The sequence below is a fragment of the Bidens hawaiensis genome, unplaced genomic scaffold, assembly GCF_021521415.1.
Source record: "Bidens hawaiensis isolate Kalapana, Puna unplaced genomic scaffold, B.hawaiensis_p1.1 tig00033138_1, whole genome shotgun sequence".
Taxonomy (NCBI): domain Eukaryota; kingdom Viridiplantae; phylum Streptophyta; class Magnoliopsida; order Asterales; family Asteraceae; genus Bidens; species Bidens hawaiensis.
The window spans coordinates 46,035-71,704 of record NW_027495667.1 but is presented as its reverse complement, the minus strand read 5'-3'; the positions used below and the strand labels follow the sequence as shown (position 1 = coordinate 71,704).

General features: G+C 35.6%; 2 protein-coding genes and 1 pseudogene across 2 annotated transcripts; 1 reads left to right on the top strand and 2 right to left on the bottom strand.

Annotated features, from left to right (window-relative positions):
* Positions 1–8,772: 8,772 nt before the first annotated feature.
* Positions 8,773–10,055, bottom strand: LOC143584491 (dirigent protein 24 pseudogene; annotated as a pseudogene).
* A 5,171-nt stretch (positions 10,056–15,226) lies between these two features.
* On the top strand, positions 15,227–20,834 carry LOC143584488 (spliceosome-associated protein 130 A-like). The gene is made up of 4 exons (XM_077066530.1): positions 15,227–18,271; positions 19,455–19,946; positions 20,025–20,165; positions 20,578–20,834. Exons 1-3 carry the CDS (start codon positions 15,263–15,265, stop codon positions 20,160–20,162), a joined length of 3,639 nt encoding a protein of 1,212 aa, XP_076922645.1. The 5' UTR covers positions 15,227–15,262; the 3' UTR covers positions 20,163–20,165; positions 20,578–20,834.
* Positions 20,835–22,257: 1,423 nt separating this feature from the next.
* Positions 22,258–25,329, bottom strand: LOC143584482 (AP2-like ethylene-responsive transcription factor TOE3). The gene is made up of 10 exons (XM_077066526.1): positions 24,884–25,329; positions 24,628–24,653; positions 24,501–24,531; positions 24,319–24,406; positions 24,083–24,228; positions 23,897–23,941; positions 23,672–23,775; positions 23,470–23,600; positions 23,279–23,380; positions 22,258–22,515 (listed from the first exon to the last, which is right to left on the bottom strand). The coding sequence occupies exons 1-10, from the start codon at positions 25,327–25,329 to the stop codon at positions 22,324–22,326; spliced, it is 1,311 nt and encodes a 436-aa protein (XP_076922641.1). The 3' UTR covers positions 22,258–22,323.
* Between the last annotated feature and the right edge of the window lie 341 nt (positions 25,330–25,670).

Genomic DNA, 25,670 nt, shown 5'->3' with positions numbered 1-25,670 from the left:
AAACCTTTTATACAAATTCGATTAAACAAGCGGTTCCCGCACGCCACATATTCAAGACCAAGATACATCCGATGTTAATCCAGCATTTGCTGAGTGTAAAGTTAATTTAAGTCTTTGATTAATCAGATTACACTAAATAACCTTAAATTACTATATTAACACCAATTAAGTCGTTATGAGCATCATCACTTCCGTGAATATTCTTCAATAGTTAGCAGTTAGCACTACTTCCACTATATTTCTGTTGGCTTCAAAAGTCATCAAATAGAGTTCACCATCTGATGTTTTATATTGATAATTAGACTGCCCATAACGTGAGTGCATTTGAGTGCACTTAGCTGAGGTGACAGGCTGGCATACGCATGCAAGAAGTGTAGCATTGGGGCTACATGCACTGAAGGAGATGCACATCACCACAAACGCTCTAAATGCATCTATGGTGAGCCACAATATTAAAGTATTATTATTTTTTTTATTTAAATCAATCTTTACATAGTTTTTTTAAATAACTAATTTTAGTAATAATAATTAATAAAGAGCTTAACACAAAATAAATAAATCACATGAATAAAAGTGTTTAAATAAATAATAATTTATTACAAAATTAAGTAAATGATCATTAATATTTTTAAGTTTCCAACGGTAACTAAAATTCAAATATATATATATATATATATATATATTTATATATTTATATTTACAACAAATATGCTTTGACTCCCTTCTAGCCTATGTTCATGATTGTTTTAAATCATGTAGTATTGTTCTAGTTTGATTTTTTTTTTACTTAAATTTTATCTATATAAGTTATTTTAATCTAAAGCAAACTTATTTATTAATTTTTTTTAATAATCTAAAAAGATCCAACAGCTTGTTATTTAAGAATTTTAAATATTAATTAGAATATTAATTTTCTTTTTATAACTTTCCAACAACTATTTTCTTTTAAAACAGTGTTATAATAAAAAATTATTAATATATTATATTTAATTATTTAAATCATTTCTTTAATAAAAAGAATATTTGTCAAATAAAAAAAAATAATGATGATGATATGAAAATATAATAAGGTTGATGTGGTAAGAATAAATATGGTAGTGTTGAGAGTAAACTATGCATATGAGAAGAATAAGTGGAAAGTTGATTCGACATGATAACAAGGCCTGCATGTTATAAATGTGTCTGATAGCATAGCAGACAGTTTTATATCATGTTTGTTGTCACACTTTTTTTAATTTAAATTTAAAATATTTATCAATTTATTTTGATTATTGCGTAGTTTGTGGATGCATCCATCCAAGGTGGCAAGCAACAAACGAGAATGGGAAAACGAGTCATGTTGGAGGGGGAGGGGGGAGGCTCGTTGGTGAGGTTTGTGGGTGGGTTCGGGGCTGCAAACGTTGAGACAAACGAGAATGTGGGGGCCGCCCTCTCTAGCTCTCACAAACATATCTATACATATTATATATATACAATTTTAATAATTTTTTAATAGGTTTGTAAAGTTTTGAAAGAAAATAAAATTTTAAGAAAAGTTTAAAATATAATGTGTTTAGTTTGTATAAGTTTGAAATTGTGAATGGTCTAAAGGATTAACATGATTTTATGTGGTTGGGCGGTGGGCCTGTGGCCCTGTGCCTTCAAAGATTTTCTAATGCTACATTCGTAGTTTTTGTATTATGAATATAAAAGTGCAGTCAGTGCTACAATGCCTGATAACAAATTATATATTGTGTACATTAAATCCTCATTTTTGGATCTTAATTGCAAATTCTCATGAATAGATACTTATATTGGTTGTATATGTATTTGCAGTAAAAAGGTTTTTTGAACGAGAAACGAAGAAATATAAGAAAACTAAGTTCATGAACTACTATAATCACGTAAACGAGTTGGCATCATCCTACAAAGGCATGCACAATCATGCAAAAGAGTTCGCATAATCATGCCAATGCCGAGAAAAACGTTTAAGTGGTATTAACATGAGAGTATGCACGTGCACGGATGCATGCACGACTCGCACAAGTAACTAATTAGGTCATGCCCGGCCATATATGCCTAGTAGATGGCATGAAAAGTAGTATTGGTTAAATAAAATTTCAATCATTTGTTATATATTTTAAAATACATCTATTTGAAAATAATTTTTCTAGAAACGTACTCTTATTCTGATAAACACAATCAAACTCCCTATGGTGTTGGTCTTTGATCTTATTGGTACACAAGGGACACAACAGACTTTTAAATATAAATATATGAGTTTAAAAATGAACAGTATCATGATCCACAATTTCCCCATTTTTAAATCTTACGAATGCTATCTGAAGTAGTGGTTTCATAGCAAGATTCCATAGAGTTTTTAACTTGTGGTCACAAAAAAAATTACTTTCCATACGATGGTATATTTTATTTTTATTTTTTAATTTGTGGCATATATGAAACTAGATTAAGGAATGTAAGCATATTTTAATAATACTTTAATCAAATACTTTGAATTATTAATTGTATTAAAGCAATCCAATCAAATGTACGCTCTCAAATATATTTGATGTCATAAAAATGCGAAGTTTGTTTTTACTCTTTGCTTCTTAGGGGTGGGGGCGTGGGGGTGGGGAGATGTATAATATGGCGGTTTAATGACGTACTTTACATGCTCGCATTCTCACTTGAAAGCCGCGTTAGTTTTTTTTTTATTGATGTCGGGTGGCATCACTAGGTGAGTGCTTGAAGCATGTGTCCACCATGCAAGTTCTACAACACTTCACTTATGGTCCGTACAGGTATCTATTATAATCCGATTAATCGCCAGTCTCTACCATATCATTTGGCAAGCGTCTAGCAAGCTCTACAACACTTCACTTATGGCTCGTAATTGACATTTCAGATGAGATGTATGGTTATGGATAATTTTTGTGACAAATGGTGGACACTTGGCTTTGCATTAGAAATGTCCCATTTAAAGTATTAGAGAGGATGTTATGACCCCTCCAAATCATCCTGCGAAGGCTGTCGGTCAACAACCGTCACATAATTGACCACTTCACAGTTCACATTCTCAAAAACAAATTAAGCCCTCTTTAATTTCTCATTCTTCAACATGCACCTTTTGGCTCTAATAATTACTAACAGGACATATAAATGTATGTAATTCTGCATATTATACCATCTTACTATGTTCTATTTAAAAAAAATGCAGTGGTATACATAATATATACATTCAACTTTTTTACAAGTATGTGTATGCTTATGTATGTGCGTGTTCAAATTTCTTTACAAGAGTTATTTATTTTTTTAAAACTTAAGTAAAATGAAAAAAAATACTTACTCACCCTCAAGTTTCTTCAGTTCATAAAGAGTAATTAATTAAGTTCTTAAAGCGGAAGATGTTTATCGAAATATATATGAGTTTTAACAAGTTCTAACCATGACTTGAACAAAGCATGTGGATTAGTGAAAGGTAGATAGCCCACCACATTAATTTCATATCTCACTTGATTTCATTATTGGAAACAAATATTGAAACTTACATTAAAGCTAAATATATGGATACTACTGTACTAGGATATCAATGTGGAAGGTGATGATGCTCCTATACAATGCATATGACAAAAAATAGAATGGAAAATACAACGCACCTTCATATGCCTAAAAGAATATGGAATCAGTATGAAAAGAAAATGGTTTACAGCATATATATCGTGCCCAAATTAAGATACACTTTATAATACCTAGCTAATACCTTATTAACAAAAAGCGCGTCCACATGTGAACTGCAAATCAGTCTATGGGGTCATCATGAAAACAAGATGAAGAACAGTCAAAGATTAATAAACGAACACGTTTAGTCTCAAAGGTAAAAACATGTACCATAAACGTAACTTGGTGAAGATGAAAATTGATAATGATTAAGAATTACACAAACCGAACAATCCTTAGGGTATTCCTTACCACCTAGAACATTTGCAATGAGTTCGGTCCATGCTTGGCTTCAAGATATAGCGTCACTCACTGCCTAGGGCCCGTTCTCGACGGGGGGCCAAAATTTCTAAAAAACCCTTATTCACACTCGTGCATATTCAAAACAATAACAAATAAATAATCTCACAAATTTAAGCCAATAATAAGAACCTAGTAGGACCTAATAATAGTGATAGCCCAAATACGCAACTTTTTTCACAACAAACATTACTAGTAACAAATTAAGAGGGCACAAAAATGGGTTTTTATTTTTTATTAGAATTGAGAAGTTCGAGCGTCAACATAGGCTAATCAGCAATTCGCGACTCTAACTCGATCGAAGGTATAATGCTTGTAGTGTTAGCTGGGTCGGGTCGCACATCGAAGTATGGAACTAAGCAGTTTTGAGATTTTGATGATTAATCAGTTTTGAGATTTTATTGTTTTTTTTTCTCTATAATAAACGGCCTTTGATTTGAATTGCTCAAAGACAAATGATTACAATTTACAATATATTGGTAGATAACCGAGCAACAAACTGTAAATTCTGTAAACAAGCTTTCTCGTGTTTTGAGATAGGATAATGTAAATAGGGCTGAAATCAACATTTCAACAATTTGAGATTGATTTCTCAAATCATGATAGGTAATTTTAGTTCTAGTATGCAGAGACCTTTGAAGGCTTTGTTAGAGGGGCCCTATAGGGTAGGGCTGACAATTTACGTACACGAATACATGACACGAACCCACACGACCTTAACAGGTATCGTATATGGCCATAATAGGTTTCGTGTGTACTAAACAGGTAGACACGAGTCAAACTGATAATTATCGTGTCTAAACAGGTAAAATACCCGTTAGTAGCTAATTAATTTTTTTATATAACTAAAAATATAATAATATAATATGTATTGTACCTTAACTACCTAACCCTAATTCTTTTACACCATACCATACCATCATTCGCTAGTCGATAACTACAACGACGCACCCGCTATCGCATCTATGGTCTCCCTCCTTGCAGCCCATCGCCTTCCCCTCAGGCGTCGTCGCCTACAACCAGTTGTCTATTAAGGTACCAAAATTTAACCCTCTTCTGATTTAAGTATAGTTATACGCATCCGGTTAACTTTAATTAGTAATTTGTTTGTTAGGAGATATAAGGTTGCTCACATAGTTTAATGCTTTAGTTTATCAATTAGTTTTGATTGCTCGCATTTGTTAGTATTTAGGTAATTATGAGTGACTCGCTAAACAGGTTCTTAACTATGTGTTTCTAAACAGCTATTATCAGGGGCGTCTCCGAGGATTTAAATACTTAGACCGAGCCAAAATAAAAAGGCCCATAGCCCTAACAAGTAATGAAATATATAACCTATTTTTTTTAAACGACGCTAATGTTACAACAATAAACATAGAAAAATATATTATTAAAATCAAATACTGTAATAACTAACAACTAACCGACGATTCCTGAAGCTCTTCTAGCATTGAAACAAAAAAAGAAAAAATTACATACCTTGGTTCTTGATGGCTGGTTTGGTCAACCGCAGAAGAGCCTAGTGGTCAACGACGAAGTCGGTTGGGTTGCTCGTCGTTCAAGTTTTGTTCAACATTCACAAAGAAGGAAGGAGCCAATGAGGAATTTTAGTCCGCCGTTATTTCTTTTTATTTTGCATTTGCTTTTTATTTTATTTTATAGTTTTTAGTTTTACTTTGGGCCTAATAATTTAAACTTGATTATATGGATTAGACTGCTCGCTATGTGTTGTATTGGAGGCAACTTAGGGGGGCGGCATTAAGGGGGGAACACTGTCGAGGGCCGTAAAGGGCGGGCGACAAAAGGGGGTGTTGTGAAGATCGGGCGACTTTGAGGGGGGGTGTAACAACTCGAGTTTTTCACATACAAATTTAAATCTATTACCCGACCCATCTTAGGTTCGGAAATTTATCACTAAAAATAATCACGTTTATCATGGAAGTTCTACACGAATTATATTTATTTAACTTTCAAAAATGTACATTTTTAACCCAAAGTATAAAGTTTTAACCTGTATTGATTCCATCTCAAATCTCCAAGGACTAAAATGAAATTTTCATATATTATCTTTGTAACCCATTTACCCAGACCCGTGACCCGTATCCGCAACCCGTATCCATGACCCGTTTAGTTTGCTTGAGCCTCAATTATCGTTGTAAATTAGGAATTGAATCGTGTTTTTGATTTTTCTTACTAATTTCGGCCTAAACAACAACATTAATTAGGAAACAAAATCATCTATAACGTGTAATCGATATATTATAAACCGTTCTAACCTAATATCAATTATATAAACTTGGGCTGATCATAATTCAATTAAACACGTCTGTACCTTCTATACAATCCGGCGATCAATAGCCCTAAACTTAATTACACTATATCTGGTTGCTACCCTCTGTTCGGATACCACATTTGCCGCGGCAATGAGTTTGTCGTTCTCTGTGTTCCCGTCGCCAATCACGGTAATTAAAACATGCTTTCTGGTCGTCTTTCATCAATAATTATAAGCTCTAAGTCAATTTAAACAAACGTTAAACGGATTGAGCGATTATAGAATTAGGGTTCATGATTGAATGGGGTTAACTGGTTTCTGTATAAAAATATACATTTACAAACATTTACCAACTGACACCCTAGCTCAGTTGGCTAGGGTGTGTGTGTTCATTCTTGTGGGCCGGCTGCCACCCGGCTTCGAGTCCCAGTTTTGTCTGTTTCTGTTATTTTTGGTTTTTACTTGTTTTAGTGGTTTTTTTAAATGAATTATAAAATATTATAATTAATATTAAATATCAATTAAACGTTATTTATTTACCTGACATCATAAAGCTAAGCGTTTCTTGCCAATTGACCTCGTTACAAGTTTTCACGTATATATATATATATATATATATATATATATATATATATATATATATATATATATTACTAAAAATAAACCAACAACTATTTTATTAACATCTAATACTAATATCGATGATTCTCGTCATAAAATATATTTACAAATTTTTCATATTTATTAGATATATATGTGTGTGTATTATTTGTTTTAAACAAAAGCCTAATAAGCGTATTTAACATGTTGCCTAATTGTTAATAATATTTTTACCATCGGATTTTGTTAAAGATTTTAAGATATAAATTTTTTGATAATTATATATATTTAAAGGTTTATCATTATATATCTCAACTCGTATTTATTCGAAACTAATTATTTGTAAGTTCGATTATACGATAAAAAATGATTTATAATTAAACGATAATAATAATCCGTAGAGATCAATCGTTCAATTCATAACATACCGATCATAATTGTAACTCAATCCACATCGAAATCCTAAATTCATTATTCGTGTTACATTATTTATAACTCGTTCATAATATTTAATTAGGATTATTGTCGATAATTCTCGAAGAGCGTTATTTTCGCTTTCTTGTCGTAATCATTCACGTTTGGCTTAAATCGATCAGGTGAGTTTTATCATTCCCCTATTTTACTCGATTTTCACAAACGTTTTGGAGACATATGCGTATATCAGACTATACATACATATCTATATATACATACATATCAAAAATAGCAAACGTGTAATTGTGTGTGATTAATCAAATATACTTGTTATGTGCTTACTTGTTTATGTGCGCATTCATGCTCGGAGAGGTCCCGCATATCCCCATGTATTGGGTTCTCATTCTATTGACCACCGCCCGATTCGCTTGGCAACGGTCTTATTCTCATTATTTGCTCATGGTTGATTTACCGGCGCCCGATTCGCTTGGCAATGGTTTAGTCGACAACTTACTTGCTTATGGTTTGATTTCATTGCCGCATTTATTACGTTTTGCTTATTTATCATATTAACATTATTTTGGTGTCAAAACTTGGTGGTAAACTCACTCAACATGTTTGTTGACAAAACTCCATTTTCTACGGATATGCAGGTTGCCTGAGTTGAAGGATGGACACTTAGAAAGACCTTAGGATTATAATGAAGACATACATGGATTTAGACTTGTATTTATTTATTCGAATTGTTTGGTTGTATTTGATTATTGTGTGTATTATTTAAACACAATAATTAAATAGATATTGTCATTTATATATATATGATAGTATCTTCGAGCTCTGAGCAATCGGATCACACCCCGGCATTTCCGTCTTAGGTTGGGGTGTGATAGTGTGGGACCATCCAACTTCTCTCTCTCTCTCTCTCTTACACGTACACATAAATACACACACACACACACACACACACATATATATATATATATATATATATATAATGGGGCAACAAACCATAGTGGGGCGTTATGGAGAGGGACAGCAAACATACGTGGCTATGGCGTGACGGTGATGTGGCACTGTGGAGGGGCTTTAAAGCCCATCCATAGTGAAAAGTTTATGGATAAACAAAAAATTTTTAGCCCAATAATAATAATAATAATAAGATTGTAAAGATAAATCATATTTTATAAGTTTTATATTTTTAAATGTATATATAAAAAATTTTGGCCCCCCAAACCCATCTGACGATCCGATCGGCACTACACACCAGCCTGCCCTGGCCACTATCGTGTCTTATTGTGTACACCTAGAATTAACAGGTTCGCGTTTGTGTCTGGGAAACAGTACACAAAAAGTTTTTCGTGATATGTACAAATATATGTTTCGTGTTCATGTCTTATCCTGTACGTGTATACACGATATTTCAGCCCTAGAAAATGGTTTGAAAGTGAACCTATTAAATAGCACATGTTATAATAAGGTTTCTAAACAGAAAAATAATTAACACCCTTTGATTATAAATATAAGCCACTCCAAGGTACATCAAATAAAGCAGAAAGTACTACAACCACAAAGCTAAATCACATCACACAAACTTAGCACAAGGCCATGGTCTATGGTGTCGTGAGGTACACATTGACATGAACAATGGTCTCAACACCATCAGTGGTGTGTTGATCCACTTGAGGTAGACTCTCAATGGTTGCATACCCTTTAGCCTCTTCATACTTCCCGGTCCCACCAATCACCGCGATATGCGATATCTCAGAAGCAGTCCTATGGACTCCGAAAAAGCTAATGGTATCATCCACCTCGTGATCATTACCATGAAATAAAGTTGTGAGTGCAAATGTGTGACTACTCCCATCCAACGAGCTCGAAAAGTAGAAACCTTGTCCTCGGCCAAGCACGCCCGTACCTAGCTCATGCCCTTCGGTTAGTTCATTGTCAATAACCGTGATTGACCCGAACATGAGTTGTTGGAGTGTTATGCCAGCGGGAAGTTGACCGGCTGCAACGAATGGTAGGTTTTTCTCACCATTGACAACGTTGTTGTTCCCGGTGTTTTGGAGAATGGTGTTGGAATTGGGGTTGTTCGGGTTGTTACCATTGAAACCGGCTAAGAATGGGAGGTTATTGTTAGTCACTATGCCATTAATGTTGTTTAACGGGACACCGCCAGTGACTGGAAACACTTGGCTATTTGGTGTCGAGAATGGGACTGCGTTAGCGCTTGAAGTAGCTACAATTCCTGTAACCACCCTACTTGTAGCATGAGACCCTCCTAGGACATCATGCATAAAGAAACTCAAAGTTGGGTGTTCCCCGTTAAGACCACCACTAGTAGCACCTGACCCTCCTGTCGGAGTGGCACCTGACCCTCCAGATGGTGTCACACCGACTGGGGTGGCCACTGGGGTTGTTACAACAGTAGGTGCTACTTTAGTAGTGGTGGGACCCACTACTGGCGCAGGTGCTACAGTGGCAGGAATTTGACCACTTGGTAGCGTAGGTGTTGAATCTTCCACAGGGGTGTCATTCTCGTCTACCGGACCACTTGTGTCAGGCTCGTTGGTTGGCAATGGGGCCAGAGGCGTCACACCACTTGTTGTATCTAGGAGGACACGTGTGGCATTCAAACATTCTAGAGAAATGACTAGCAAAATGATGCAAATCGTGGCTTTGAGAATGGTAGAGGTGGATAATTTGATCATGTTGTGGATTCGGGTGTTGTTTTAGTTGATGGGAAATGTTGTTAATGATGAATAGGAGTGTTGTTGCACGTATGAATATATATAGTGACGATCTAATATGGAGTTGATGATATGGATGGAGTTGTTTTGGTGTGGGGTGGTTTGGTTAAACAACTACCTTGAATTTTGCATATTTGGTGTGTTTGAACAGCCCAAAATATTTCTTTGTTTTGTTTCATCGGAAAGAGGAGATCACATGATTTTGTATATACTATACAAACTTTATTTTTTATATTTAGGCATAGTAGATTTTGCCTTGTTTTATATTTATATTTAGGATATTTAGGCATTGGTTCCTTATTACGATCGATTATTAAAAAGTAAATTGGTTTTTATTAATCTCAACTATTGCATTTTGGTCATTGTCGGTCTCAATTAATAAATTGGCTACTAACGGTCCCAACTTTTAACATATTTGTTTCTAATAGTCCATGATTAATAGAATCCTAATGCCATTAGGTTTAGGTCGTCGAAATACGTCTTTGGCCGGAAAAGTCAAATTTGTTGCCAGAAAACACCACCCGAACATCACAACCGCCACCAATTGACTCACCGTCTACCAATTACCACCACTTGAGCACCATCAACCGAACTATGGTTCCTAAAGGTCCGACGATGCAAAATCTAGGGTTTCCAGCGACCTCAATAATTGGGGCTTTTACTAGAAGAAGGTTCCTAAAGGTCTGATACAAATTTACCAAGATGTTTGAGTCGGAAATGTTGAGTTTTCGGGAAAAATTGAATTTTCTGGCAAAAAACGTTTTTCCTGCGACCTAAAACTAACGACGTTAGGATTCTGTTAGTCGCGGACCATTAAGAACAAATACGTAACAAGTTGGACCATCAGCAGCCAATTCGTTAATTGAGACCTGTAGTAACCAAAAGACAATAGTTTGGGATTAATAAAAACCAATATACCTTATTAAAATGTATTTAGTGAAATTTCTATCATCCAAAACCCATTTTTGACTCAAATCAAAAATCCGACTTGATATTCAACTAAACATCACATGTTAATAATTTCAAGATCTAGTAACAATTCAAAAGGTAAGAAATTATCATCTATCGTATTCTTAACAACATAAATATGTATTTAAAATATAGAATGATGAAGAAGTGACCACACCACTGACCCAAGTAGTCACTATAAAAGAAATGGAGCCCAAATCGTTTTCAATTGATCAACAAACAAACCATTGTTAGCCTTGCAACTTATGTATAGATGTCTTCAATTGACCATACTCCTACATGATGATCACAAAGATCACTTACGGATATCGATGATGATAAATACATCACATCTTGTCATTTCTACATTATCTATTGATAAACGTGTCTCGTTAGGGGCGGCAGTTGTTGACAAGACCCGAACCTGACCAAATATATATATATATATATAGGGTATGAGTCGACTAACGCCACTCGTTAATTTGTGTAAACCTTTTATACTTATATTTTAATTTGTGTTTTTTTACGTTTTCCATTCTTCTGAAAATACACTTTGTGATTTTCAATTCATTTTCAAGATTTATTAATAATGAGAAGATTCATATTACTCATTCAATCTAAATTATATCAATCTTGTTTTTAATTTCTATTTTGATAAATTGGTTAAATGAGTTGTGTTCGGGTTGACCCGAATTTATGTGTGTATGAGTTATGGTTGAAATCTTTGACATGAATATTAACATTGGTTGAGTTTGGGTTACATATTTCCACCCGTCTACCTGTTAACTGGCTACCCACTGTTATTCTAAAAGAGGCCCCTTCCTGATTTACATTTCGGTTTTGTTTCTTTTCTTTCCTTTTTTTTCTAAAAAGGCCAACCCGTTATTATTATGAAAATAAAACATATTTTTTCTACCACATACGTGATTATAAGTTTTGAAATTGTTTTAATCATGTCACTCATAAAATATTTTGTTCCAGTCAGGTTATAAAGTTTTTTTTTTTTCAATTCTATATATTTTACCTGGATAACAGGTTGTCTAGTTTTTTTATTTTTTATTTTTTTATTTTAAACAGTTTGACATTGCAAAATATTTTTTTAAAAATTGAAAAAATTAGTATAAATTGAGAAAAATAACTTTTAAATTGCAAAAAATTTCAAAAAAAAAAAAATCTGAAAAATTGCAAAAATTTAATTCGAATAAATTCGATCTAATGCAAGTTTACCTATGCCAAAATTTTGAAAACCATAATTATAATTGCAAAATAAACATATAAATTTAAAGTAGCTACAATACCACATAATAATAAATTCAAAATTAAAGTACAAATAATTTAAAATTCAAAATATTGAAAATAAGAAGTAAATAACACTCATATTAGTATGGACAAAGAAACAAAAGTATGGCCCATTAAGTTTAATTAATTTGTAATGGACATTTATTATTTATGAATTTGACACAAATAAAAAAATAATTATATATCTATCTATATCTATCTATATATAATATAGAAGTCATGAACAAATTAAGACGGTGAATTTTAAGAAATTTACAATCGTTTAAACACACAGTATAATTTTAAAGAGGAGCAAAATGGTCACAATTACACAAATATCACGTGTCTTTTATGTTTTTACCAAGATAGTTATAATTTTAGTCCCCCTACTTTTATCAACTTTGTAAATTTAAAGAATATTTACAAATCTCAACTCTATCTTTTACCTATCTGCTCTTTTTAATTTCACTTCCGACCCAACTTGTCCCACGATTTTTAAAATGTCTTAACTTTTTCGTACGATAATATTTTTTAAAAAAAAATTACACCATAAAAACGAGCGTTGTATTATCTTTAATTTGAGTATGGTATTGCTATAGTTTGTTTAGGTTATAAAAATAACATTTTATGTATAGGTTTTAAATTTTTAATGGTTTTGGATTAAACTGTGAGCCAAATCATTAGTATTTTGAGACCGAACAATTGAAAATTGAAATCAACCAAACTTAATCATTACCAACGATATGGTTTGTACTTCGATAATAAATTGAGTTTAAATAAGCATTATTAATCTACCTACATATACCAACAAACAGTTTCATGGTTTCAAATAGAACAATAAATATCCATAAATCTATTACGTGATTACCAAGATTTGGGTTTTTCGCTGCATCGCGCGGGCACCTGCCTAGTATACATATATCTATATGTATAATTTGAATTCGAATTTTGAATCGAATCGAATAATAAATCATAAATTCATATTCGATTAATATAGTCGAATTCGAATTTTTAAAACCGAATTCGAATTGAATCGAATTTCTAACGTTTCAAATGTGAATCAAAATCCGAACAACCCTTAATTTTTTTAAACACTAAAAAAAGATTTTATTAATCATCAAACGATATTACAAGTAACATAACCGGTTACTGATGGGGTAAGAAACCTGAAAGAATAAGAAAGACTCAAAGATAGAAGGAAATTGATTTCAAATTCTCTGATATTCATTCCATAGATAAACACCAAATAAATAGTCATACCAATTACATTAGACACCCCTTACTATTTAAATAAACCATAACCCCCTTAACTTAATTGACTGAATAATAATAAAAATAAAACGTAACAGTTACATACAACAAAACCAAAGTAAAATATATTTACTTTGGTTATTTATATTATTTATATTTATTATTTATATTTACCGACCTATTACTATGACTGTTCAAAGGATAAGACCCGACCTCTTTACCTAATACCCTACTTGGACCCTTTACCCTTTTAGGAAGAAACGTGGACCCGAGACCCTACCCTCTAAATCATAAAAGGGTCAGGTATAAATAAGGGTTTTAAGGGTCCAACCCTTTACCCTTTAAGGGAGTAATCACATTTTCTTTTCTTTATTTACTAGTTGCATATCTTATATATGACTTTAACATATGAATTTTAAAACATTTATACTTTCATTTAATAACATAGTGAAGTTTAACTTCAAAAGTTTATCAACCATTTTGTAGGTTCATATTCGGGTGGATCTAACAACGTCTTTAGATCAACCTAACTTAGTGCTAGTGGAAATCACACTAAACAACCAAGAGGTCTCGGATCTTGAGTTTATTTTCGTTTAAAGAAAGGTGAGAGAGAGAGAGAGAGAGAGCCAAGAGATGAGAAGAGAGAAAGTTAGAGAGATAATTTGTTTTTTTGCCAAAAGGTTTTCTATTAATGAACAATCCAACTCTTGCTTCTTATGGCATGCTTTCTATTTACAGGAAAGCATGCATGAGAAGTAGAACACATCCAATGTCCAATGGGCTTTACAACATTGTTTCCCTTGGGCCCATACATTTAACTTTAACAACTAAAGCCCAATACTTATATTTACAATACAAAAGACTAAAACAAAATGGGACTAACACATTTGAACTGATACAAATAATATTCACATTCACAAATTACGTATAAAGAACAATTTAGTGATTCCTATATATATGTTTCCATTCAATAGTATGACCCTTTATTTTTACTTTTCTTAGTGATTGGGAAATTTCTGATGAATTATATATGAAATACAAACCTCTCCTAAGTTTCAGATTAATCGCGAATCTAATGTATAGTATCTAGAAACTAGTAAACAGGTCAAGGGTTTGAAAAAGGATCGGACCCTTGAAACCCTTTTACCCTTTAAGGTGAAATTTAAATATCCTTAACCCGACCCTTATTACATTTTCGGGTCTAATTAAGGGTTTTACGAGTCGGGTAACCGGGTTTCAAGGGTCCGACCCTTATCTTGCTCACCCCTACCTATTAGTATTTGCCTTCTCCCACTACATTAATCAAATTATAATCCGACTTGGACTAATACTATAAAAACAACTTATTCTCATCCAACCCCTTATATTATGTGAGGGGTGTTTTTATAATTTAGAGAATGATTCAGGGTGTTGTGAGTGAAGAGTTTTTATATATTAGAAAAAGTAGCGATTTTTCTGTATATTTGAAAAGTTATTGTTTATCCTCTATAATTTTTTAATATATTTTGAAAGTTGTTGTAAGCAAAGGAATAAAAACTGGTAATGATAAAAGATATAAAAAACAGAAAATAAAGGAGCCTTAAGGGTAATTTTTGGTTTGAATATTGAGTTGGGCCATAAATTTTCCAATCTTTGCTTATTTAGCCTATTGTCCACGAAACCACCACAAACGAAGCCGTCTTCATTACTCTCCAATATAAGCCCTAATAATTCCTCATTTCTTCAATTTCTAGGGTTTTAGCACCCGATAACCATGTATCTCTACAACCTCACTCTCCAGCAAGCCACCGGCATCGTATGCGCCGTCAACGGCAGCTTCTCCGGCGGCAACAAGTCTCAGGAACTCGTCGTCGCCCGCGGCAAAGTCCTCGAACTCCTCCGCCCCGACGAAAACGGTAAGATCCAAACCATTCTCTCCGTAGATGTATTCGGTGCCATTAGATCTCTAGCTCAGTTTAGGTTAACCGGTGCTCAAAAGGATTATATCGTTGTCGGTTCTGATTCCGGTCGTATTATTATTCTAGAGTATAGTAAGGAGAAGAATGTGTTTGTTCAAGTCCATAAGGAGACGTTTGGTAAGTCCGGTAGCCGTAGGATTGTGCCTGGCCAGTATTTAGCTATTGATCCTAAAGGCCGTGCGGTTATGATTGGTGCTTGTGAGAAGCAGAAGCTTGTTTATGTGTTGAATAGGGATACGGCTGCTAGGTTAACGATTTCCTCGCCGCTGGAGGCGCATAAGTCGCACACGATTACGTACTCGATCGCTGGTGTGGACTGTGGTTTTGATAATCCGGTGTTTGCAGCGATTGAGTTGGATTATTCGGAGGCGGATCAGGATCCGACGGGCCAGGCGGCGAGCGAGGCGCAGAAGCAGCTTACGTTTTATGAGTTGGATTTGGGGCTTAATCATGTGTCGAGGAAGTGGTCGGAGCAGGTGGATAATGGGGCGAATATGTTGGTGACGGTTCCTGGTGGTGGGGATGGGCCGAGTGGGGTGCTTGTTTGTGCGGAGAATTTTGTTATTTATAAGAATCAGGGGCATCCGGATGTTCGGGCAGTGATTCCTAGGAGGGCGGATTTGCCTGCGGAGCGTGGGGTGCTTATTGTCTCGGCTAGTGTGCATAAACAGAAATCTATGTTTTTCTTTCTTTTGCAGACGGAGTATGGTGATGTGTTTAAAGTCACACTTGAGCATGATAACGAGCGTGTTACAGAGCTGAAAATCAAGTATTTTGATACCCTGCCGGTGACATCTGCCATGTGTGTTATGAAGTCTGGTTTTCTGTTTGCTGCTTCTGAGTTTGGGAACCATGGGTTGTATCAGTTTCAAGCTATAGGAGCTGATCCTGATGTAGAGTCATCGTCAGCTACATTAATGGAAACTGATGAAGGGTTTCAGCCAGTGTTTTTCAAGCCTCGTGGGCTGAAAAATCTTGTTAGAATTGACCAATTGGAGAGCTTGATGCCTATTATGGACATGAAAGTTGTGAATCATTTTGAAGAAGAAACGCCTCAAATCTTTACACTTTGTGGCCGAGGACCTCGTTCGTCTCTTAGAATTCTGAGACCGGGACTTGCCATCAGTGAAATGGCGGTTTCACAGCTTCCTGGTGTTCCAAGTGCGGTTTGGACGGTTAAAAAGAACGCTAATGACGAATTCGATGCGTTTATCGTTGTTTCTTTTGCAAATGCGACTCTTGTTCTCTCTATTGGAGAAACTGTTGAGGAAGTTAGTGACAGTGGGTTTCTTGATACCACACCGTCACTTGCTGTTTCTTTAATAGGTGATGATTCTTTAATGCAAGTTCATCCGAGTGGTATTAGACATATACGTGAAGATGGTCGTGTTAACGAGTGGAGAACACCTGGAAAACGAACTATTGTTAAAGTCGGTTATAACCGACTTCAGGTGGTGGTTGCATTAAGCGGAGGAGAGCTTATATACTTTGAGGTGGATATGACCGGACAGTTGATGGAAAGTGAAAAAACCGAAATGTCTGGTGACGTGGCATGCTTGGATATTGCACCTATACCTGACGGAAGACAAAGGTCTCGTTTTCTAGCTGTTGGATCGTACGATAAGACTATTCGAATATTATCTTTGGACCCTGATGACTGTATGCAGGTTCTTAGCCTGCAAAGTGTCTCTTCACCTCCCGAATCACTTCTCTTTCTTGAGGTTCAAGCTTCTGTTGGTGGTGAAGACGGTGCGGACCATCCTGCCAGCTTGTTTTTAAACGCGGGTCTTCAAAGTGGGGTGCTTTTCAGGACCGTTGTGGACATGGTCACAGGTCAGCTTTCAGATGCGCGGTCTCGGTTTCTAGGGCTTCGTGCTCCCAAATTGTTTTCGATTTTGGTTCGCGGAAGAAGAGCCATGCTTTGCTTGTCGAGTAGACCATGGCTGGGTTATGTTCACCAGGGTCACTTTCTTTTAACACCACTTTCATATGAAACACTTGAATATGCAGCCTCGTTTTCATCTGACCAGTGTGCTGAAGGTGTGGTGGCGGTTGCTGGTGACGCGCTAAGAGTTTTTACAATTGAAAGATTGGGTGAAACGTTTAACGAAACCGCTATCCCATTAAGGTACACTCCAAGAAAATTTGTGTTTCATCCAAAAAAGAAACTTTTGGTAACGATTGAAAGCGATCATGGTGCGTTTCCGGCTGAGTTACGTGAAAGTGCGAAAAAAGAGTGTTTTGAGGCTGCTGGTCAGGGAGAAAATGGTAAAATGGAGTTAGAAAACGGTGGTGACGATGAAGATAAAGATAACCCGTTATCCGATGAACAATACGGGTACCCAAAAGCCGAGTCAGATAAATGGGTTTCTTGTATACGGGTTCTTGACCCAAAGTCAACAGAGACAACTTGTCTTTTAGAGCTTCAAGATAACGAAGCTGCGTTTAGTATATGTACTGTGAACTTTCATGATAAAGAGTATGGTACACTTTTAGCTGTGGGTACGGCGAAGGGTCTTCAGTTTTGGCCCAAAAGATCTTTGACAGCTGGATATATTCATATTTATCGGTTTGTTAAAGATGGGAAATCGCTTGAGCTTCTGCATAAAACTCAAGTTGATGGGGTCCCGCTTGCGTTATGTCAGTTTCAGGGAAAATTGCTGGCGGGAATCGGGTCAGTTCTTCGGCTTTATGATTTGGGGAAAAGAAAATTGCTTAGAAAGTGTGAGAATAAGCTGTTTCCGAATACAATCAATTCCATTCATACGTATCGTGATCGGATTTATGTTGGAGACATTCAAGAGGTATGCTTTTTTTATATTAAATTATTCATGCTATAAATATATTCTATATCCAGTTAAGTAGAGATGTCAAGATGTTATGGGTGTGCAACTGTGCAAGGGTTGGTTTTAGGCTCAACTGAAAATTTGGTTTTTGGATTTTTGAAAAGCATTCGGCTTTGTCTTTTTTTGTTTTTTTACAATTGGTTCAGGTTCAGGTTTTTTTTTTTCGTTTTTTACCACTTGAGCTTGAAAATTCTGAGTAAAAATTACCCAAAATAATTAATGTGGGCCTTTTTTATTTGTGTTTAATAATTGTTTGATTATTACATATTTGGACCTATACGCCCTGCTTGCGGTGCGCACATATAATGTATATATGTGTGAACCCTTGGGTGGGAAAAAGTAAAATTGCACTAATTTTGACGTTATTTTACTAATCACGTGAAAATAACGTTAAAAGTGGCGGAAGGTTAATCAGGCATCATGTGGTGGCGTTGATAGCCGAAAGACAAGGGCACATGCACCAATCAGCCGGTGTCCCGATGATTGAGTGTTATGTGTCTTATGTCCAAGGCTTGATTCAAAACTACTATCGAGCCGGGGGTCTCACCGGAAGCAACCTCTCTATCCCTATGGGATAGAGGTAAGGCTGTCTACATCTTACCCTCCTCAGACCCTACCATAGCATTGCTATTGGTGGGATATACTGAGTACGATGATGATGATGATATTTGGACCTAAAATTTTAGGGTACACCTTTATTACCTTTTTTTAAAATTATTAGAAAACCGGTTTCTGCTGTTCGGTTTTGGTTGATAGCAAAGCCTGAACTGAACTGAAAAGTTGGTTTAAAACACATAAATTTATAGTCCTGTTTTGTATTGGGTTCGGTTATTTCTGTTTGGTTACGTCGGTTAGTCCGGTTATGGTTTGGTTTTTGAGTTTTTGTAAACGTTCATTTTGGTATTTATTGTCTTGCTATTAAGGCTTGAAAATTTTGGGCCAAAAATAGTTAGCTGAAAGTAATGAATTTTCACCTAAATTTTTTGTTAGTTAATGATTAATTGATTGGGCCTAAATTATTTGGGTTACACTGTTCATTAAATTCGTATACAATTGCTTAACATTCAAAATACAAAAATTGAAAATTGTATAACATCGGTTTGGTTTCTTACTAATGTGTTTTTCTTTGTTTTTTTTATAGTCGTTTCACTACTGCAAGTACAGACGGGACGAAAACCAGCTGTACATATTTGCTGATGACTCAGTTCCAAGATGGTTGACATCAGCATACCATGTGGACTTCGACACCATGGCAGGAGCTGACAAATTTGGAAACATTTACTTCGTTCGATTGCCACAAGACGTATCAGACGAAATCGAGGAAGATCCAACTGGTGGAAAGATTAAGTGGGAGCAAGGGAAACTTAACGGGGCACCGAACAAGGTTGAAGAAATTGTTCAGTTTCATGTCGGTGATGTTGTCACATGTATGCAAAAAGCATCTTTAATTCCAGGTGGCACCGAGTGTGTGATGTATGGAACTGTGATGGGTAGTTTAGGGGCGTTATTGGCATTTAGCTCGCGTGATGACGTGGACTTCTTTTCGCATTTGGAGATGCACATGAGACAAGAACATCCGCCTTTGTGTGGGAGAGATCATATGGCGTTTAGATCTGCTTACTTTCCTGTTAAGGTAGTTATATCAAGTTTTAACTCTTTTTAATCTTGTTTGATGAGCATGTGATATACTAATATTGGTTTGTTTATTCAGGATGTCATTGATGGGGACCTTTGTGAACAGTACCCAACGTTGTCGTTGGAACAGCAGAGGAAAATTGCGGATGAGTTGGATAGAACTCCAGCAGAGATACTCAAGAAGCTGGAAGATGTTAGAAACAAAATTGTTTAAAAGGTAAAATACATATTTGGTTAAAGGACTATTTGGATGTTCAGTTTCATATATGCTTATATTCTACTATATGCTACTTTATGACTATATGTCTTGTTACTGGTACACGTGTGCCATTTTCTTTTACAAATATTGATTTGTCCTTTTTGGCCGTTTTACGTAGGGGTGTAAATGAGCCAAGCCGCTCGTGAGCTACTCGAGATTGGTTTTCTAGAAGCTCTAATTGAATCGAGCTTAATTGAGCTTGAGTCTAAAATAAGCTTGTTTAATAAACGTCCCTGGGTTTCACTTATTGAGCTCGAGCTAGAGCTAGTTGTCTTAATATTATTATTTAATTATTATTCAGGGCGTTATAACCACTATATGCTGCAAATTATTTTATTACAGCTGATTATGGGGTTTTTGATGCATGCAGATGATGCTAAGGCTAGATGGGTGCGAGCCAAAGCATGGCTTAACTAACGGAACTTGAAAGAAGTTTAGACAATTGAGGTTTCATTGCACTAGACTTTCGACTCTTCTTCTATTGTTGTAATTACGAAGATTCCTTAATGGAGTTTTACTCGATTGTTGTGAGATTTTTCCACCTGTGTTTTGGAGTTTGTAGTAGTTTTTACTTGTTATGAATCAAGGTTATAGTTAACTTGCATCTGCTTGAATTATTTTTATGAAACATGTTGGCACTTGGCAGGTTTGTTTCTAACATTAGTGACCCACATTTGTTTCAAGTAAATTGTGCTGTATTGTCGTAGCATGTTCAAGTAATTTTGTCAATTTCAAACGCAGCGTCAACCCCCTCAAAATATTACTCAGAGGTGACTATATGTGTTGGGACCGTGACAGAAAACATTTATTTGTTTGAAATATTATTTTTCCTGACTGGTGAACACTGTAACTCACTGTTTGCTTACCCGTCAAACTGGTTAGCAACTCAATGGGGGATTTTGGGCTATCTAGGACCTAGGAGTGAGAGTAAGTAAGTCATAAACAAGTCCGCAGGTTGCAAGTCATGGACGGTTAACATTTTGGGGCCTAAAGCGACAAAATATTTGGCTTCTCCAAATTTCAAAATGAGTTTCAAGAAATTAGATCTCACCAAATTAGCACTCAAATCAATTTAGCAAATATAGCACCTAGATAAGTCTCACCTAATTACAATTTACAACAAATCAGATAATCAAGTCTTACAAAATTCAATCGGTTAAGACTTAAGAGTAGAATAGAAGTTATAGAACCATGGTCATGTAGTAGAACTGTCAAACTAGAGTTGGGCCATAGCCCAAAGCCCGAACCCGAACTTTACTCAATTACATAGTTGAGCCAACTACTAATAAAGTTATATGTGAGGTACCCAAGGCATAAAAGAGCATATACCAAAAACAAGAGTATGCATAAATTTAGAGGTACCCAAGGCCTAAGGGGACGTCGCGGTTGTTAAGTATTGGTTAATTTAGAGGTCCTTAAAGGGACATCGTGATGGTTCAGATAAGTGTTCGTAATGATCTATAGGCTATAGACAAACTTATACAAACTAATGTACGCTGAGGGTTTATTTTTGTCATTTTAGCTTTAAGTTTAAAATGTTTTGTGTTGAGACTTTAGTACGACTGTTGAGAGTCTCGAGTTGCCAAAATGTCAGGAACTCGAACAAGTGTTACTCTCTACTATAGTTATAATGTGAAACTCGATAACTGTTTTAGCCTGGCCAAGTGTTAACGGATGTGGCTGTTGCCTCTAGATCAGGTAACCAATCTCTTTGCACTCCATCTCTCTTTCCGTACAGTTACTTATGCCATTATATGCTTTTTTCTCTTATATTTATTCAGGAAATAATGTGAGGGTTGGATAAAACACTCCGCCATCATTGGGGAATCTAAGCAGCAGCAATATCGATCATGCTACATCGGGTAGTGGAGGCAAATCAACAACAAACGGGTTGTTGACGGTCGACCTTTTCATCTCGTTGCATGAACTCGTTTGATGAGGAATTGAAGGTGATGGGTATTTGGAGTGTAAAAATGCATCTTAATATTACATGAAAACTACTAAATGATAGATTTTTCATACCAACAGTTTTAAAAGACCAATATCCAACTTATTTTGTATAGTAGTTTATGCACACCAAACAAAAGCGGAAATGACGGGTGGTAGCGAGTGAGGTTTAACCAATATGATTATTAGTGTAGAATCCTGATGATGCTGCTGCTGCTGCTATATTATAAGAAACTGGAATGGGAAAAGTGACACCTGTTGATCCCTGGCTTCTCATCATTTGCATGTGCCTTTGCCATGCCGAGTTGTTTGCTGCTGGTGAAGGATGGACACTTGTTGATCCATTCGCTTTTGCTACTTCCTGATGCAAGAAATTAAACTAAATTAGTTGGTTTTTGAGGTTCGTATGGCTCGGTTTCGGTTTGGAACTTGAAACCAGTTGCGTAAACCGTATCGGCAGTTTTTTTTTATCTTTTTAATTTCAACAAACAATTTACTTAAAAAGTTATAAATACTAGTTAAAACTGCCAAACATACCCGTTTTTATTGGTCTGGCTAACCCAGCCAACCCAATTGGTTTGTTTTGCCATTTGTCTAAATCATAACTGGCAGTTTTGCCTACAATTTTTGCTTAAAGTTTGAACCGAACTTTAAGCATCCCTATTCGTTGGCACAACAGGTGTAAAAAACAGTTTTTTTCCCAAACCGGTATGGGTTGGAACCAATTCTAGTTTAGGTCAACAAAGTCAAAACCAGTTTGAAGAAAGTCAAATATTGGGTTTGACTGATTTCAAACCATTAGTTACAACCCAGCTTCAATCCTACGGTGTGGGTTGGAACTGGTTTTGGTTCCGGAATCGGTTTTTTTGTACACCTCTAGCCAGCAGGTTACAAATCAGTTTTGGTTCATTACAGGTTCATTTCCACACTTGGTGGGTTTTATTCCATGCAAAATGTCAATGTACCGCGGTGTTTGAAAAATAGAAAGGTGATTCAGTTTTGATTCAACCGACTTTTGAAAGTAAAACGACGAACCAAATTGAAAAGGATTTTTTTTTAATGCTTGCAGCCTGTACCAGTCTCATGTACATGGATCATGGATCTCATAATCTGAGAATAATTACCTCAAAATTTGTTGAAAAACTAGAATACATGTTAGCCCACACGGGATAGCGATCAGATGCAACCGTTTGTCCACCAATACTACCTTGAGGCCGACCCTGAACCTTGAATTCACAAACAAGAAACAAGCTATAAGATCTAAACAAAGGTTTCAAGAAACTGCATCATGCTAAAACCAAACACCATCACATACCTTGACTGTTTTCTCTGAAGGTAATTCACAATTTCCAAAACAGATATTCACATCCTGAACATTATCTTTCCCCTTTCGACTCTCATTCGTGGAAGAAACTGAGAGGTTGAGATCAAGATTATCACCAATTGCTGCAAACATAAATTTGAGTTGGTGATTAACATAAAACAAAGACAAAACAACTTATAAACACAACTTATACCTTGATTCATGGCTCCCAAACTTTTATCCGCCCCATAAATGCTCGGCTCAAAGTTGGTCACAGCTTCTCTACCATTACATTTGATAGCAGCTTTGTCATAAGCCCTGAATTTAACAAAAACACAAATTGCAGATGCGGTTGGATGATGCCTGAAATGCCTTTTAAGTTTACACACATTTAAGTTTCAAGGATTTTGTAAACATAAATTTACAACAAGTCAACAACCTTGCAGCTTCTACTTCATTGTCGAATAATCCAAGATAAACATACCTGCAAACCAATCATTGTAACCTTGTAGATAAAAAACTGTCCTAATCACAATTATCATAGGTAAACAGTAAACTACAGCTACATCAACTAAGCATTTATTTCATCTATCAAAAATTCAAGATCATGAAACAGGTTTCTTACTTTTTCCCCAAAAGCTGACCCATACTCGCCTCCCATCTTCCACATTTATGAAGAGTCACACCTCGATATTTTGAAGTGCCTCTTGAGAATCCGGTGCTCTGCCTACGCAGTATATGAATGAATTCCTCTTTTGATAGATTCTTTGCCTGTTGCGGGACAATAACCGTGCATTGATCAAGAAGTTGTTGGTCAATCAGACACAAAGTATAATATATATCATGATATTCTCACCCCACCTGCGCCATATCTTCCTCATATTCTTTCACGTGAAAATTAATATCAGCATCGATTCCACGAAACTTGATTGCAGCCCGATCGTAAGCCCTGAATTACAACCGCTCATTAAGTCAAAACCACATTAGATGGCAGAATATGTTAAAGTTACAAAATAGTATCAGATAAAACTTAAAAGTCTAACCTAGCTGCAGCAAGAGCAGTATCAAATCCACCTGTAATCACTCAATGTTGTTAATAACTTAACATACTTAATATACTAAATATAGAACTGTATGTTTGAACAATAATGGAATATAATAAATACTTACCTAAATAAACTTGTTTCCCACAGTCCCTAAACAAAAAAACACAAAACTATTCAATCAATTGTCACTAAATAGAACAGCAATAGACACATTCAAAACATTGTCAATCTAATAGCAAACATTAATAAACGATGCATATGCATTAACGAATCGTACGGTACAGGTGAATAAGCAAATAATAATAATAACAAACAACAACAACAACAACAACAATAATAATAATAATAATAATAATAAGCTTTCTAATTTTAATGTTTACCAGATATGTGATTCCCAGCGTCCAGTCCGACGATAAAACGTCACACCGCGATACTGCGAGCTTCGAGACCTTGGTCCACGTCGACTCTTCTTCGCCTGCTGCATCGGTGGCACCAGCACCTGCGCAGGCTCAGGAACCTTCAAATTCAACCACTGCGATCCAAACAAATTCGTCGCTAACGGAGAAACCGATACCGATCGAGAACCTAACTCTTCTAAATCAATCTCAACCGGAAAAAACTGGCGCGTAATTAAACCTAACTTCTCGATATTACTTGCAGCATACGACAACTCATCATCATCATCATCATCATAAGCAGCATTGTTAACAACACGATCAACATCGTTATCGACGGTTATCACGTCCGACGAAACTGACGTACCGGAATGACGATCTGCTACATCATCAACTGATAACACTGCTACATCGATATTAAGATCTAGCATCTTCAATATTCAATATTATTACGGTCAATATACGATTATTATGATCGAATTACAAGCCTGAGCTAAACCTACAGCTTGATTACAACATCTAAGCGATCAGTTATGAGCATTTCGGATTCGTGTATAGTTATGGTGCACATAGTGGAAGGTGTGAGTGTGTGAGAGAGAAGATAGAAAAACGGTTGAGATCTAATTACAATTACACAGAAGCAGATATTTCGGATACCGGAAATCTAACAAAGTTTTTACACGCACAAACTGCACGTTTAAGTGTGTGTAACGATAACAGAGGGAAGTCAATGAGAGATTGGTATTGGTGGTTTTCGAATGTTAACAAAACA